The sequence below is a fragment of the Lynx canadensis genome, chromosome E2 (genome assembly GCF_007474595.2).
Source record: "Lynx canadensis isolate LIC74 chromosome E2, mLynCan4.pri.v2, whole genome shotgun sequence".
Lineage (NCBI taxonomy): Eukaryota > Metazoa > Chordata > Mammalia > Carnivora > Felidae > Lynx > Lynx canadensis.
The window spans coordinates 19,135,963-19,154,774 of NC_044317.1; the positions used below are offsets into that span (position 1 = coordinate 19,135,963).

Sequence of the window (18,812 nt, forward strand, 5' to 3'; positions counted from 1 at the left end):
CCCTATGGATGTTCAAATTAAAAGGGGGAAACAGTAATTTTCCCTGATGTTCTCCTTTTAGGAAAAAGAAGGTAAACTGTAAGGAAACAAGCTGATACTAGGAATCTGTTATGGATTTTTCTTTTTTTAAATATATATGCACAAAGTACCAAAAGACACACATACCCAAAACTCCCCTAAGTGACTGCCAGTACTGCAAGCTCTGGAGACAGATTTCAGTCCAGCTTTGTAGATGAAAGTTCTCTACAAGAACGGATGGTTTAATTTTTGCCATAAGAGACTACAGGATCTTAAATCATTGATGACAATCTAACCATTTTTGCTATGCTCCAGGTCATAATGCAGGGAAAGTGCCCTGACATACTTTTAGAGAGCTAAAAGGATGTTCTTCGCCAGATCATTCAATTAACTGGAACCAGCACAGTCATCAAGCTCTTAGTGCTAAAGAAGTACTGTAGAGCTATTATTTACTGTAGGCATACACAACCCAACCACCATACTAAGTGCTTTTACAAGCATTTCCCCCATTTAATTCTCACAATGATTTCTTTCTATGAGAAAACAAGCTTAAGAGAGATTGGCCAGCAATGGAACAGGAATCTCTACTAGGCCTGATTACAAAGTCCATGTTCTCAAATCACGGACATAAAACCAACTAAAAAACAATCTATCCAAGCAACAAATTATTTAATACCTCTGTCAACAGAATATGTTTTTGTTCATACACAAATATAAACACATACATATAAAATTCATACACCAGAATGATTTTCTTCAAGTAGCGTTATTTTTTATTTATTTATTTTTTAAGTAGGCTCCATGCCCAGTGTGGAACCCAAGGTGGGACTTGAACCCACGACCCTGCGATCAAGACTTGAGTGGAGATCAAGAATCGGATGTGTAACCAACTGAGCCACCTAGGCACCCCTTCAAGTAGCATTATTTATAAGAATCATCAAATTAGCATTTAAGAAAAGACAACCCTTAGTATTAACTAATCTAGAATTTTATTTAAAGCAAAATATATACAAAAACTTCCTAAATAACTGTTCCATTAATTATCAAATATTCTTCACTTATGTTTATTTAAAAAAAATTTTTTTAATGTTTATTTATTTTTGAGAAAGAGAGAGCATGAGCAGGGAAGGGTAAGGGAGAGAGGGAGTCACAGAATCTGAAGGAGGCTCCAGGCTCTGAGCTGTCAGCACAGAACCCGACATGGGGCTCGAACTCGAGAACCTTGAGATCATGACCTGAGCCAAAGTTGGTCGCTTAACTGACTGAGTCACCCAGGGGCCCCTTCACTTATGTTTTTTAAAGTTTGTTTATTTTGAGAGAGAGTGTGCGAGTAGGTAAGGGGCACAGAGAGAGAGGGAGACAGAGAGAATCCCAAGCAGGCTACACACTGTCAGAGCAGAGTCTGATGAGGGGATCAAATTCATGAATGTGAGACCATGACCCAAGTCAAAGTCAGAGGCTTAACCGATTGAGCCACCTAGGCACCCCTCAAATAATTATTCTTCATATATAATGTACCTGAACAGCACTTCTTAAAAAATGTTTTTATTTAGTTTTGAGATAGAGACAGAGACAGAGAGACAGAGAGAGTGTGTATTGTGTGTGTGTGTGGGTGTGTGTGCGCGCGCGCGTGCGTGGGGGGGGGGGCAGAGAGAGGGGGAGACAGAATCCGAACCAGATTCCAGGCTCCAAGCTGTCAGCACAGAGCCCGACGTGGGGCTCGAACTCAAGAACTGTGAGATCATGACCTGAGCCGAGATCAAGAGTCGGATGCATAACTGACTACGTCACCCAGGTGCCCCTAGCTGAAGAGCACCTTTTATAAAACATTTTTTTTCTTACATTCATTTAAAGACATATTGGCTTATTCCAGAAAGACTGACCAATCATGTTCTCAGACATGACAAGATCTCTTACTACTTTAATGCCTTTGCATACACTGCTCTTTCTGCCCAGAATGCTTTCCCTAGCTTGTCCAGTGAGCAAACTCCCACTCTTCCTTCAAACCCCTGCAAGGGTATTCCCCTGTGAATTCCCCAGATAGAGGCAGACATAAACACTCATTCCTCTACAGTGCCACTGTTCCCCTTCTGAACCTCCATTATGAATGCCTGCTGCTAAAGTAGTCTCCAATTGTGTGTTTATGTATCTATTTTCCCTCAAGACTGACAGTTGCTGAAGGACAGAAACCGTGCATTTTCATCTATATATTTCCCAGTCCCTAATGCAGAATCCTGCACAACATAGTTGGGGTTCATTACTTAGTACTTACCTAACATAAACCAACAAATTATAAACATTTAAAATCTTTCCAGAGATCATTAACATGTATTATTCGACTTCAACTAACTTCTAGGCTATCCTGTAACTCTAGTTTTCAGACAGGCAGGATAGAAACTGTTTTCTGAAGATCTCCATTTGACAACTAAACACAATGTACAAAAAAAACCACTGTGATGAGTAATGTGAGGGTTAAAATATCAGGGCCCCATCTCATTGGGAATCTACAATACAGTAGAAGACACTTTTTAATTGTTTCAACATATTGTTCAGTAAGAACAATAACAGAAGTGCTCTGGATTCTACAAAGTGGAAGGGCCAGTTATAATTAAGAAGGCTAAAGAAGAGACCGACCGACAGATAACATTTAAGTTGGGTTTTAATGAATGAGTAGAAAGGTATATTACTAGGCACGGAATAAACAGTATGAGCAAAAAAGTTCAGAAGTATAAGGTAAATGCATATTATATGTTTAAAACTTTCTTACTATTACAGATACAAGCACTCCAAAAGAAAATGGCATGGGAAGTCTGATCACAGGAATTGAAAAGCTTCAAAAAAACCAAAAACAACTGCATTGCATAATGTTTAAAATAACATTAAATTTTCATGTTAATTTAAATAATAGTGCACATATAATTTTGTGTATGGAAACCCCACAAATTTTCTGTATGTAACACTGATTAAAACATTTTTTTAATGTGCTAAAATACATAGAACATAAAAATTACCATCTTAGCCATTTTTAAGTGCACAGTTCAGAAGTGCTAAGTATTAAGTACCTTTATTTTGTTGAGCAACCAATCTGTAGAACTCTTTTTAATGCCCGGAAATTATTCTATTTAGTTCATGTAATATATTTTAATTCTATTTCTTTTGATTATCAAAGGTGAATGTGTGCTAACTTCCTATTTCTTTTTGTGTGAAATGTATACATCAGTAAGTAAGCTTATAAACTTGAAGCATAGGATGTTAACATTTGACAATATTCTTTTTCAAACACATTAGTTCTCATCTTGATTGTTTTTGTTTGTTAGAGTATACTTTTTATAGAAATTGGATTTTTGAACAATGTATAGATACTTTAAATAGTAGTCTCATAATTAAAGTCTGCTTAAAGCAGGGTACAATTTTATATAGAAAAAAAATCCATGTAAATTAAAAGTCATATCAAATTTAAATAATGCTTAAGACTAAACCTCAGTCTTCCGTTGAAGACTGAAGTGACAGGAGTAAAAGAGACACAAGACAGTGATTGCTATAAAAACTGAAGTAATGAGTACTTTTGAGGGGAGGGACAAGGTCATAATTAGATGCATACGTGGAGGGGGTGCTGCTGGGAGAGCTGTGAACGTTTGATATTTTTGATCTCGATGGTAGTGATTAGGGTGTTAGCCTTGTAATAATTAAGCTACATATTTCTTTTGTGTAGATTTCTATATCTGTACCATAAAAAAGTTAAAAGTGGGCTACTTAATTCAATTCTTTGAGTAGTTTGAAAATATTAAATTTTCCCTTTAGTAAGGAGAATACACAAATGGCTAAAAATTAGTTACAAAATCAAGACATTCATAAAAAAATGTAAAGTAATATTATTCCCAAAGAGTTAGTATGTATTCTAGGATAACATAAGGTAATTTTTACAAATAATCTGACAAATAATTGAGACAAAAAAGAGGTAAGATATTTGGATCAATGAACTAAGAGAATATATACATGACAGTAAATTATTTTTATGAGGATCAATGAATGAGGAATTCATGTACAACCTTAAAATTAAGACCAAGTTTCTTTATAGCAATTACATTTAATAAATACAAAGACACAGTACAACTTTTGAAAAATGAAAGACAAAATTAAACTATTTAAAAACATTATACACAAACATGACAAAGAGAGCCTGAGAGTTTGGGGGAAAGTACTAACCAGTTACTGCCAGCAGCTGTGAAACTCTCACCTCCATTTCCTCCCGATGAGACCTGTCTCTGTCTTCAAATTCACGCGTCCTTCTCCGGGCCTCTTCAAAGGCCTGTTGTGCTAATGCATCCTCCTGCTGTCAGAATACATGAAAAGGATATTTCAATTTTGATCTATAATAAAAATTTTTAATCTGTTATTTTTTGGAGGAAATGAACAGCAGTGTATATCTTCAAATATCAAAACCATTTAAAAAAGCTAACACTGAAGCTACTTTTAAAAGAAAACTTCAGTTTGTTCATGTTTTACATCACACTTTGGAAACAGTAACTGTGTTCATGATCTTTCCTTTCCTTACCTCATCTATTCACCAAAATAAAATCCTGTACAAGTCAATACTTAAACCACAGAAGATCAAGAAAAAAATTTGGTATATACTTCTATAACTTGCTATTGACAGGCCAGGCCCTCAAATTAGGACACTAAAGCCAGAAATAGAAAAGAGAATATTAACAGAATTAATGATAAAAACGTTTGAAACTGCTGAACAACAGAAAGTAAATAAAAGTCCAAAGGATGTCACCAAGGAAAAATATTTGTAACATATAACAAATTTATCTGAATTTTCCCAATTAATAAAGATCTGCACATGAAGAAAACCCAGATACCTCAAACTCATCGTGTCTAAAGGGGCAACCGATTGAAACCTTCTCCTTTACTCTTCCCTAGTCTCCATTCATGGCATCCCTCATTCATTTCTGACAGAAACCTGAGACACCTTTGACTCTTTGCTCTCCTCTTTTCTCCACAGAGCCAATCAATCACCAAGTCCTAACCATCTGACCTCCTAAATATTTTTGCAATCTTAGTCTCCTTTTATTTCCTACATTTTTCCAGTTCGGGCTTCTAAGATCTCTTACTAAAATTACTACAAAGGTCTCCTAAACAGTCTCTTCCTGCTTCCATTCTGTCATCCCCAGTCTACCACCCAGCCATCAGAGCATGCCTTAGGCACAATCTGACCAAAACACCCCCAACTTAAAAAAGCTTCCTCATGGTACATAGCACTGGATGCTCAACTTTTGCAGTCACACACTTCTCAATACCAGGATTTTTTTTTTTTTTGAATTTTTTTTTTCTTTTTTTTCAACGTTTATTTTATTTTTGGGACAGAGAGAGACAGAGCATGAACGGGGGAGGGGCAGAGAGAGAGGGAGACACAGAATCGGAAACAGGCTCCAGGCTCTGAGCCATCAGCCCAGAGCCTGATGCGGGGCTCGAACTCACGGACCGCGAGATCGTGACCTGGCTGAAGTCGGACACTTAACCGACTGCGCCACCCAGGCGCCCCTCAATACCAGGATTTCTGATGGTACACTTGAAGAAACTAAAAGATAAAAATACCAAAAAAGTCATCAATATTCACCTTCCTAGATTCACTGCAGCAAGGGGTGGCCAGTAACTCAATTCAAACCAATGAGACAGAAGGATAAGTCACCTAACTGGGGTTCTAAGAAAGTCCTTTAAGAGGTATTTCAATTTTTCTCCTTCCTATGAACTGATGCAATGCCCAGAGATACAGTAGTCATCATGCAAACATAATAGTGGGGATGCAGTCACACACTGAGCATAGCACAGCAGGAAGATGAAAGACCCAGAGCTCCTGTAATATAATTAAGTGCTACACCAGACCTGGACTATACCTACACTGCTTGGTATCTTGTTCTCTGTGAGAAATCTTTTATTTGTCACTATTAGTAAGGCTGTTTAATACTTACAATTTTCACTGACACAATGTCTATAACCTAAACAAAATTGAAAGATGTAATCAAATTTCCATTCTTATGATACATTTACTAGCTTTATGACCCGGAGGAAGGCATTTCATTTCTGTAAGCTTCTGCAAACTCACACGTAAAATGGGCACAGTAATAATACTTCACAAGATTACTGTGAAGATTAAATGAGGTAACATATAAAATGTGCTTAAGCATACTTGACAATCTTCAATAAGTGCTGGTATCTTACAAGCATTTACAGACATATCAAATTTACACATCTGACTAAATATCATTACACGTTCCTACTGTATTCTCAGAATGTACCATATAAGCTAGAGGTACCTGCAAAAGAACGCTGTTTCCAACTGCCAAGCGTTTTCTATTATTTAGCTAATGATCAACTGGGACACATCTGGTAACAGGATACTCCTTCTGTCCTGTGCATTCATTCACGTTTTCATTTGTTCCACAAATGTTTGAGTTTTTAATATGTCCAAGTCACTGTGTTAAGGTACCATGAATACAATATGAGAAACAAATGGTGCTTTTCCTCACAGTTTCTGGTCTAGTGGGGCAAGTAGATGATGAACAAATAATTACCAAAAAAAATATATGTCAACTGTGATTAAGTACAGTAAAGGAATATTACATGATGAAATGAGAGCACATAACAGGAGATGTGACCTAATTCCCTAAGGAAGTTAACAGCCATTAATGTGTATTCTAGCAATGGTCAGATTTTTATTTCATTAAAAGAAAAAATAATATTATTACTAATAGTTGTAGTAAAATAAGCCAGGAGGGATTTGGTAGCCCTCTGCTTTCTAATTCCAGCTTCTCTTTTGGTCGTTTCTAGCAAGGTGTGAAATAGATGTGCAGAGATAAGAGTTTGTACTTTAATTTGAAAGACAACTGGCAATTACCAGCATTGTCTTGATCCTTTCCTGTTGCAACCTTAACTAACACCTATCCGCTTCAAGGGCAGTATAAAGGGCAACTCCTGATAAAACTACATACTCATCCATAAAGTGTGGTCAAATGAGCTAGGGACAACTAACTCTATCCAATCTCAGATGGTAGTGGGAGCAGCTTTCAACACTTTGGTCCCCACCAGCTCCATGTTATACTAGTTTGTTACTCCGTGGTCTTAACCATGATCTGCACAAAGTAGCCAGGTGGGGTCATCATAAAAGGTGGGTGCATGTGAAACCCATGTGGCAAATAAAGGCTTTGCAGTTCTCTCATAGAGAATATATAGAATATTCTGACCATTCTTGCTGCGGTGATTTTGTCTTTATTGTACTGCCTAAATCTACAACGATACTTATTTTATGGTTTGGTAATACCTTTCTGCAGTTATGAATTTAAAAACTGGAAGTGCATGTTTAATGAAAAGTTAATTCATTTCCAAGAAAGTTGATGATGAAGATGTAATTTGCACAAAATAACGACATTTACTATTCTCTGTGGGGACCAGAATGGTATCACTGATCACATGAAAGCCAAAAGAAATAAAACTGCTGAAGAAGCTTCAATATATACTTCAAGGGCGACAATTTAACACGTGCAGCTGCAAACGGTACATTTAACACCACCCTGCAAATAACTTCATTTAAATCATGTGATTTAATTCACTGACAAATGACAAATGATTCAATTCACATTATAATGCACATGTAAAAAGCAAAGCTGTTCATATGCTGATATCATTAACAAAAACCTTGCAAATAACTAAAGGACACCAGTTTTACATCAGTGTCATCAGGTGTAGAGTATCTGTTAATTCAAATAATGGTTCAGTCTTTCTAACCTGATCACAGAACTAAAATTAAACTTTTGAAAGGGTACTACATTGAAGGTGAAACATGCAAAGTAAAAAAATACAACAGTGAAGATAAAACTATTGGCTCTTATACTGATAATACAAATATAGATGCTGGTGGAGCACACTGTATAAAGAATAACATTCTCAGTGAATTTCTAAAAACTATGAAATAGAAATTTATTAGGGGGTGCCTGGGTGGCTCAGTCGGTTAAGTATCCAACCTCAGCTCAGATCATGATCTCACGGTTTGTGAGTTCGAGCCCCGCGTCGGGCTCTGTGCTAACAGCTCAGAGCCTGGAGCCTGCAGCCTGCTTCAGATTCTGTGTCTCCCTCTCTCTCTTCCCCTTCCCCACTTGTGCTCTCTTTCTGTCTCTCAAAAATAAATAAAAACATTAAAAAAAAAGTTTAGAAATTTATTAGAAACTAGTTGTGGCACATATAACTCATAACTGGTCTGCCAATCACTTAGTTTATAGTTGCATAAATTAGAAATATATTTATCTACGAAGTAACTGAACTGTAAAATGTGACAAAGCTGATGCCGAATATAAAAAATACATCAAGACAGTACCCCCACACTTTGAGCTTTTGAAGAACTACTCTAAATCAAAATAGTTCCTACAATGGCACTGAACTTTTTTAAGGCAAATGAGTCCTCATAGTTATGCTTTGCTCAAAATTAGTTGGAAATCTGATTAAAGTATCCAAAGGTGAAATGCCAAAAATTTGACTTTTTAAAAAAAGTTTATTTATTTTGTGCATACACTCACACACATATGCACACACACGCACGCACAGGGGCATGGGAGAGAATCCCAAGCAGGCTCTGTGCTGTCAGTGTGGAGAACAATGCCGGGTTCGATCCTTGGAACAGTGAGATCATGACCTGAGCCGAAACCAAGAATTGGAGGCTTCACCAACTAAGCCACACTGATGCCCCCCAAAATTTGATTTTTAAGCTTTTAAAGAGTTACAATTATTGAAAACCAAAGGCATAAAGAGGATGTTGAATTTTATCCCTACAAATTACAGAAAATAAATAGAAAGATGAAAATACAATCAGCAAATGTGATTTGTTTCTATAATTATACTAAGAATGATATTAATTTGCGGGGAGCTTTCAAAACATTTTATTGTATTATATTATACATACAAAAAAGTACACTTACAGTAAGGCTTTACTGTCCAATATGGGAACCACATGTGGCCAATGAACACTTGAAATACACACCAAATTTCAAGAACTTGTTTCAAAGAAAAAAAATGTGGGACATCTCAATAAATTTTTTATATTAATTTTATGTTCAAGTATGATATTTTGGATATCCCGGGTCAAACAAAATACAATATAAAAATTAAATACAATTGCTTCTTTTTATCTTTTTTAATGTGGCTTCTAGAAAAACTTAAATTACATTATGTGGTTCACATTTGAATTATACCGGACAGCACTGTCCTAAATTACAGCTCAATGAATTTCCACAAACTGAACTTTCCATGTAACTAGAATCCATTGGAAGAAAGAGAGCAGTAATAACACCTTGGGAGTTTCCTTCAGCTCCATTCCAATAACTAACCTCCTCTCCTCTCTCAAGGATAAACCACTATCCTTATTGCTAACAACACATATTATCAGTTTTGCCCATTTCTGTACTTTCATATGAAGGGATTCATACAACATGTGCTTTTTGGGTACACTCAATATATTTGTGAAATCCACCCATACTGGTGTGCTAGTTGTAGATTTTCATTATCACTGTACTTCTTTGTGTGGATAAGCAATTTACCCATTCTACTGTTAATGGGCATTTGGGCAGTTTGCAGTTTCTGGATATTACTAATAATGCTGCCATAAATGTCCAGTACATATATTTTGATGAATATATGTATTTATTCCTCTTGCATACCATGAAACTTAGAGTAGAATTGCTGGATCACAGGTATATGTAATTTGCAGTTTTAGCATGTATTGCCAGTTTTTCAAATGTTGTGTTAATTTTACATAACCAATATACCAACTGTTGTTTCATATCCTTGCCAACATTTGTCAAAGGTACTCTGAACGGAGAAAATACCTGTGAAAATATTTCAGCTGAAACACTCAACAAACTTTAATTAAAATGAATTGTGACCATACTCTTTACTGTCTTAGCTTACCAGGTGCCTTACCTCAGCATCTGTTAGAGAATATTGTCCTCATCCCCTTGAGTAGAATTAAAAATTTCCCAATTTAAAGAGAGAAAGAGAGAGAGAGAGAGAGAGAGAGAATACTGTCCTCATACAGCAGAGAGAGAGAATAAGCAAGCTCTCTTGTGTATCTCTTATCAGGACACTACTCCTATCAGGGCCCCACTCTCATGACCTCATATAATTTTAATTACCCCCATAAAGACCTTATCTCCAAATGTAGTCACATTGGGTGTTGAAGCTTTAACAAATTAATTTTAGGGGAACAGAAACATTGTCCATAACAGATGTAAGCAGTAGGATCAGGATTCACACAATTATATGACAATGAAGCCCCTAATCCTAACTACTACATATTGTACAGATGATTTTGGGATAGGGAAGGTTATAGAAAAGTGCTTACTGTACACTGAATGTTTGGAATCCCCTGCTTTAAAGTTTTTACATTATATAAGACCAATTATTGTATTAGTTTGCTATCACAACAGATGGTACTTACTTTGTAGTTATAAAGCTCAGTTTATAGACCGGAAAACTTGGAAAATTCTAAGTATGGAAAATGCTATGGGTTAAACTTAAAATTTTTACCTATCATTTAATAAAATATTTCAGTTTTAAAAGTCAACTAAATCTGAAATTTTACCTCATATAAATTCAATCTGCTGTATCACTTCTTACAGAAACAGCCTTGTAAATTGCTGATTATTTACTATTTCTCTGAAACAGTTGGTCACTCCTTATCCCTGTGGAAATCAAGGTAGCAGGGATTCCTTCTTAAGAATTTTAATTTTCGGGGCACCTGGGTGGCTCAGTCGGTTAAGTGTCCGACTTCGGCTCAGGTCATGATCTCACAGTCCGTGAGTTCGAGCCCCGCGTCGGGCTCTGTGCTGACAGCTCAGAGCCTGGAGCCTGTTTCAGATTCTGTGTCTCCCTCTCTCTCTGCCCCTCCCCTGTTCATGCTCTGTCTCTCTCTGTCTCGAAAATAAATAATAAAAAATGTTAAAAAAAAATTAAAAAAAAAAAAAAAAAGAATTTTAATTTTCGGGGCAGCTGGGTGGCTCAGTCAGTTAAGGTCCAAGTTTGGCTTAGGTCATGATCTTGGGGTCTGTGAGCTGGGAGCCCGGCATCAGGCTCTGTGCTGATAGCTCAGAGCCTACTTCAGATTCTATGTCCCCCTCTCTGCACCTCCTCTGCTTGCACTGTGTCTCTCTATCAAAAATAAATAAACGTTAAAAAATTTAAAAAAAAAAAAAAAGAATTTTAATTTGGGGGGCATCTGGGTGGCTCAGTCGGTTAAGTGTCTGACTCCTGATTTCGGCCCAGGTCATGATCTCATGCACAGGTTCATAAGTTTGAGCCCCACATGAGATTCTTTCTCTCTTTGTGCCCCTCCCCCCACTTGTGCGCTCTCTCTTTCTCAAAATCAATTAATTTAAAAATTTTAAATTTACTTATTTACTTACTTACTTGTTTTTAAAGCAATCTCTACACCTAATGTGGGGCTTGAACATATGACCCCAAGATCAAGAGTTGCATGCTCTACTGATTGAGCCAGCCAGGCATCCCAAGAATTTTAACTATGAACCTTAATTTTTTACTAGAAAGGTTTTGGCTTTTTATCTCTTGATAGGAAAATTCTCACATTTCCATATATGGAGAACACAGAAACAGACAATAGAGGAAAACAACAACAAAAAAAAGGATTCTTTTTTATTCCTGTCATTATTTTAACTTTATTATGAGGATTAATATAGGGGAGCCTGGGTGGCTCAGCTGGTTGAGCGTATGACACTTGATTTTGGCTTAGGTCATGATCTCACAGCTTGTGGGTTCGAGCTCCACATCGGGCTCTGTGCTGACAGCTCAGAGCCTGGTGCCTGCTTCGGATTCTGTGTCTCCCTCTCTCTCTGCCCCTAACCCACTCACATTCTGTCTCTGTCTCTCTCAAAAATAAATAAACATAAAAAAAAAAAAGAATATAAAAACAATCAAAAGAAATCAACACCTACTAATAAATGGACATTTTTACATGTTCTTTTAGCATTTTGAATGTCACTGCCATCCCATTACCTTCTGGTTTCCATAATTTCAAAAGACAAGTCAGTTGTTAAACTTATTGTGGCTCCCTTGCATGTGATGAGTCCGTTTTATTGCTGCTCTTGAGATTCTTTGTTTTTTCAAAATCTGACTATGATACATCTAGGTGTAGATTGCTTTGTGTTTATACAATTTGAAGTTTATTGAATTTCTTGGATATGAAGATAACTATTTTTAATGATTGGAAGTTTTCATCTGCTATTAATTCTTAAACTTTCTGCCCCTTTCTCTCTTTTCCTAGAATTTTCATGACATGTACACATTGGTACACATGCTGGAGTCCCATACTCTCTAAGACTGTTTTTGGTGTTTTTCTTTCTGTTCTTCAGACTGGATAATTTCTATTAATCTATGTTCATATTCACTACACCTTTCTTTTACCAACTCAAATTTGCTGTTGAGTGATCTCTACTGATATGCTCCGTTTGATGAGTCACTGTCACTGTAATTTGCCTTTAATCCTTTAAAGAAGAATCTTCCTTGAATTCTTTGAACATACTGATAAATAACTGCTTTTAAGCCTTTGTCACTAAGAAGCAACATTTGGGATCCCTCAAAGATAGTGTCTATTGGCTGTTTTTTTCCCTGAGTATCAGTAATATTTTCATGTCTATTTACATGTCTCTTTAATTTTTTGGTTTAAAATTGGACATTTTAGACAATATTTTGTAGCAACTCTGAATTCCGACCCCTGCCTCCACTGTGTTGTTGCTGTTTTTATCTGTTTAGTGACTTACCTGGACTAATTCTGTAGTTTGCTTCTCCAGTAATGTGTAGCCTCTGCATGTCCCTGCTTAGTTTTGTTTTGTTTTCTTTTTAAGTCTAGCTTTCTAGGGGGCTGCCCTAGGTCAGCATAACTTAATAGTCAGCCAATGACTGTTGAGAGGTTTAGCTTAAACACCTTGAATCAGCACTTCGTTCTTTTGCCACCAGATCTGTGTGCAGCTTAAGGGATACTTTCAAAGTGCAGGGAGTTCATCACTCTACCCTGGTAGACTGGTAGCTTGGAAGGGCCCTCTTTGTCCTCTCCTGAGCCAGTGCAGCTTTATATATGCATAGTCTTCTGGAACATGAGAAGTAAGTGTGATTTAAAAAAAAAATTTTTTTTTTAACGTTTATTTTTGAAGGAGAGAGAGACAGAGCATCAGCAGGGGAGGGGCAGAGAGAGAGACAGAGGGAGACACAGAATCTGAAGCAGGCTCCAGGCTCTGAGCCATCAGCACAGAGCCTGATGCGGGGTTCAAACCCATGAACTGAGAAGTAAGTGTGATTTTAATAGGGCCCACATTAGCAAACTCTTTCCCTAGATTTCTGATAAATTTCTGGCTAGTTGGTCATTTTGTTGCTTCCCACATCATTAGCCTTCCCAGAACATTTGCCACAGAGACCTCTATTATTTTTGATGACATTCCTGGGTATGGATTTTTTCATGCACTGCTCTAAATAAGGTCAGCTCCTTCTGACAGGACAATAGAGTTGCCAGTCCTCTGGCTTGTCCCACCTGCCTGTCTAACCTGAGGGACCACAGAGCTGAGGGAACTAATGGAAGCAGCTACTGACACAAGTTATCACTGTCCTTATTGAAATTCAGTAGCTTTTTCTGAATAAATACCTCTCAATGCATGTCCTTTGGTTAATTTCCAGAGACCTTAAATATATGTGTGTGTGTGTGTGTGTGTGTGTGTATGCACGAGTATGTGTTTTAAACAATTTGTCCAGTTTAAGCACTGCTTTTTGGGGAGAGGATTTACCAAACTCCTCACCAAGTCATTCCAGAAGTGCTGCTCCATTTCAGAAATGCTACATTTTATTTTGAACTCTTCTACCCGATCTAATGTTCTAAAGATCAAGAACAAATATTAAACAGAACCATTTACTGGACTTTGAAGTGCCCCCACTGAGCAGACAGGAATAATCCAATGAAATTTAGAACCACTGAAGGAAAAACTTTCCCCAAAACCAGGACCGAAATGAGTCTGCACATCTTTTTTTTTTTTTTTTGTAAATTTTTTTTTTTTTCAACGTTTATTTATTTTTGGGACAGAGAGAGACAGAGCATGAACGGGGGAGGGGCAGAGAGAGAGGGAGACACAGAATCGGAAACAGGCTCCAGGCTCTGAGCCATCAGCCCAGAGCCCGACGCGGGGCTCGAACTCACGGACCGCGAGATCGTGACCTGGCTGAAGTCGGACGCTTAACCGACTGCGCCACCCAGGCGCCCCAAGTCTGCACATCTTAAAGATTCCTCAACATCACTTCAACATGAGACTTTTTATACTTACTCTTAGAGATGGGGTAAAATAGATGTCTAGTTGAAGATTAGGGGTACAGAAAGGGACCATGTTCAGTAGAGCCTGAAGTCACCCTACCTGGGCTCGCTCCTCATCAAACTCCAGGCACCCCATACCATCCAGTCTCTGGAGGTCAATCCAGCCTTTCCAGATAACACAGACTCCATTCAGAATCATGGGAGCCTTCAAATACACCTAAGACACAGAAAAGACACATGAAAACCAATGATAAGCCATCAGATACATGAAAAACGAAGAATAAGCTTTAAGGAAACCTGTGGTTTTCTTGGGGGAAAAAAAGATGAATACAATTATAAAATTAAGAATTATAGGAAGGTATATAAACCATAGCTCTGACCAAATTCTAGAAGTTAAGTTAATCTGGTTTACCAGGATTTTATTTCTAGTCACAATTCTCTCAAATTGTTTTTTAAAAAAAGTGATACAAATTTTATAAAAACTATAATAAAATGATACTTGAAATAGACATAGTTGAAACTGAAGCTAGGACAATAGGTACTTTGCCTTGATTTTTGAACCTCGGGTAAAAAGCTATAAAGATGGAAAACAACTGGAATTCACAAGCCCCTAAAGACAGCACACACAGTTTCCCTCTATTTGGAAACCTGGAGCCACCCAGAGTCGGGCTCTTCATACTTCCCTTCAGTTTTATAAGCTACCTCATTGCTTCCTATGAAGTAATGCAGCTTTTTTCCTTTTTTTCTAACTTCAGTTAGCCAGTTAGTCTGCTTTTAACCAAAGAAACTTAACTGATACAACATTTATTTATTCACCATTATTTTTCAAGTAAACATAAATCATTCTAGATTAAAAGACACTTTAGGTATGATTTCAAAATTCAGACCAGTTTCATTTTCAACCACCAAATTCTGATACTGCCTGAAAATATAACTGTGCTCAAGAACAATTAAGGATCCACCAAGAAAGGAAAGGTGCTAATACTGTCATTTTAAGGTGAAAATTTTATTGGGAAACAGTAAGAAATATAAAAAATTTATTATAATTCCCACACTCTTCCCCCATCCTAATATCACACTATCCTAATAGTGACTTTAGGAAAAAACAAACAAACAAACAAAACATTGTTATTTTAGATCTTCTCTACCTTATTTAACATGGGCTTCAGAGGCACCTGGGTGGCTTAGTTGGTTAAGCCTCTGACCCTTGATTTTGGCTCAGGTTATGATCTCACAGTTCATGAGTTTGAGCCCTGCACCAGGCTCTGCACTAACAGTATGGAGCCTGCTTGGGATTCTCTCTCTCTCTCTCTCTCTCTCTCTCTCTCTCTCTCTCTCTCTCCCCCTCTCCCCCTCTCCCCCTCTCCCCCTCTCCCTCTCCCTCTCTGTCCCTCCCTGACTTGCATGCATGCTCTAAGTAAATAAGTGAACTTAAAAAAAATTAAAACAAAAAGAAAACATGGGCTTCAGAATAAAAATCAGCATAGATGTTTATCATTTAATGCCTTAATAAGATTTCTTAAATGCAGAAGAAGCAGGACTTCAATGACTTTTCAAAACTCCAGGTTATCAAATATACATTTATAAATAAGGTCTTCATTTGTCTACACCAAATATATTTTATTTAAGTAATCCAAGTGCTTTTGTGAGCTAAAATTAGCATTATTTATTACTTGTAATTATATAAAATTGGTTAAGACAGTCTTCATTTTAAGTAAAAAGCTGTAAACATCAACTTTTTCTTTTCTCAATTCAGCAGTTTCTTCAAAAATTTTGGGGCATTCTTGTTTTTAGAAAGGTTTAATAAGAATAATTGACTGTCAACAATTACAAATATGCTCAAAAAATTACAACTGAGACACCTGTAAAATAAAACCTACAGGATTTATGCCATCTTATTTTTGTCATTCCCCTCTACTATTAACACAACTTTTTTTCTTGTTAAGGGCTCCAATAAACCACCCTGAACTAACTTCTATTTATATTGGGAAAAAAAGTCCAAAACATAAGGTTCCATTTCTCCTCCCATTTGGACCAAGGGAAGTAGTCTACAGTTATAGCTGAAACCGTTTAACCACATATTTCCTTCTGTTCTGATAAGTGCTCATTCTCTTCCACATTGTGAATTTAAAACTCCACTAAAGTGCACCTCGTCAGACAAGTGACTATGACAACCTCACTTTCAACACCTTAAAACCTAAAAACAATAGCTCTCCTCACTGCCTATCAATGTAACTTGACTTAACACATCTTCTAATCAAGATCTCCACCTACTCTTTCTGACATGGGAGGGTGCCACACAGTGAGGACTGTAACATTTCACCTATCAAAGTACCTCATTAAATTCTCACACTAATCATGCACAGAATTCTCCTCTTCTAACAGGAGAGAAAGGTCAACTTCATGATTAGATTCTATGTTCTTCATCACATGATTTATATCATTTAGAATCAAAGACTCCATAATCTAGCTTATTCATATTAACTCTATAATCAAAATTATTTTCCTTATGAAATTACTGAATTTTTAAAAAGCCCATTCATTACTTCTTTATAAACATTCTCTCACAACAAAGAAAACCACCAATCTGTTTCGGGAAATTCCTAAGTGGATTCGGAAAAAGACTATAGTTCTTAGTCAAGGCTAGTGCCTAGAATCATAATGTAAAATAATATTTAGATGACTCTGGTGATTTATTTAGATGTTCACATTCAAAAATACAGTTTTACATTTAGATCTTCAAATGTTCGGCACTTTCATACATTTCATGAATACCAAACCTCAAAGTATGAAGAAAATAAAATTCTGTCTCTTAACAGTTCAGCATTTCGTAGTATAATCTAATAATACAATTTAAACACTAAGATATTTTTCACTGAAGATAATGATGACTTATTTCAAACTGTGAAAAGAAAATGTATTAGAATGTGACCTAGGGATTAAATCTATTGTCCTAGAACAATTAAATATTTTAAACGAAATGTATTCTATAAAGCCTTTAAAAGTAAAAAACAATCGATTCAGGGGTGCCTGGTTGGCTCAGTTGGAAAAGCATGTATTCTTGATTTTGGGGTCATGAGTTCAAGCCCCATGTTGGGTATAGAGATTAAATAAATCAACTTTTAATTTTTTTTTTTTTCCAACGTTTATTTATTTTTGGGACAGAGAGAGACAGAGCATGAACGGGGGAGGGGCAGAGAGAGAGGGAGACACAGAATCGGAAACAGGCTCCAGGCTCTGAGCCGTCAGCACAGAGCCCGACGCGGGGCTCGAACTCACGGACCGCGAGATCGTGACCTGGCTGAAGTCGGACGCTTAACCGACTGCGCCACCCAGGCGCCCCTAAATAAATCAACTTTTAAAAAAAAGTATTAAACAGATTCAGCTAATCACACACAGAAACAACAAAATAGCCTGCTTATTTTTCCAAAAGTAAAGTAGCAGGGAATGTGAGACTTCACAGAAAGTTCAAAATGACTACAGCCTCACATTGTATTCTTCTGGAAATAAGGTAATAGTATTATGTAATTTTTAATAAAATCAATCTCTAAATATCAGGTGTGACATTACATTCAATCCAAATTATGCATAATATGACCTTACTGTCACCTTCTGTAGCTTTAAATACCACATCACTGTAGCAGTAGAGCTTCAGCAAAAACAGGTATGCACTGTCAGCTTGGCATTATCCACATACTGGGATACAATTCACCCACAAAAAGGAATAAAGTATTGATACATGCTACAATATTGTTTTTAAAAAAGATTTTTTATGTTTATTTAGTTTTGAGAGCAAGAGAGACAGAGCATGAGTGGGAGAGGGGCAGACAGAGAGGGAGTCACAGAATCCAAAGCAGGCTCCAGGCTCTAGCTGTCAGCACAGAGCCTGATGCGGAGCTCGAACTCACGGACCGCAAGATCATGACCTGAGCCAAAGTCGGCCACCTAACTGACTGAACCACCCAGGTGCCCCATGCTACAATATTCAATTTAAAAAAAAAAAAAAAAAAAAAATTTTTAACGTTTATTTACTTTTGAGACAGAGAGAGACAGAGCATGAATGGGGGAGGGTCAGACAGAGAGGGAGACACAGAATCTGAAACAGGCTCCAGGCTCTGAGCTGTCAGCACAGAACCCGATGCGGGGCTCGAACTCACGAACCGTGAGATCATGACCTGAGCTGAAGTCCGACGCTTAACCGACTGAGCCACCCAGGTGCGCCTGTTCAATTTTGAAAACATTATGCTAAGTGAAAGAAATCAGAAAAGGCTCACATATTACATGATTCCATTTATTTGAGATGTGAATATACATTGGCACATACAAATGTGCAATTACAGAGAGAGACAGAAAGGAGATTAGTGGTTGCCAGGGGCTGATGGCGAGGGAAGGTGGGGGAGGGATAAGTGATTGCTAATAGGTACAGAGTTTCTTTCTG

The 18,812-nt window shown here is 37.1% G+C and overlaps 1 protein-coding gene across 2 annotated transcripts in view; it reads right to left on the reverse strand.

Moving 5' to 3' along the window:
- The window catches only part of CBFB (core-binding factor subunit beta), a 56,982-nt gene that overhangs the window by 11,006 nt on the left and 27,164 nt on the right, over positions 1 to 18,812 (reverse strand). The window contains exons 4-5 of one of the 2 annotated variants that reach the window (XM_030298755.1): positions 14,475 to 14,591; positions 4,256 to 4,351 (exon numbers count right to left, since the gene is read on the reverse strand). In XM_030298755.1, coding sequence (XP_030154615.1) covers positions 4,256 to 4,351; positions 14,475 to 14,591 — 213 coding nt within the window. Of the gene's footprint in view, positions 1 to 4,224; positions 4,352 to 14,474; positions 14,592 to 18,812 lie in introns of both variants that reach the window. The other variant, XM_030298756.1, reaches the window with a different exon arrangement.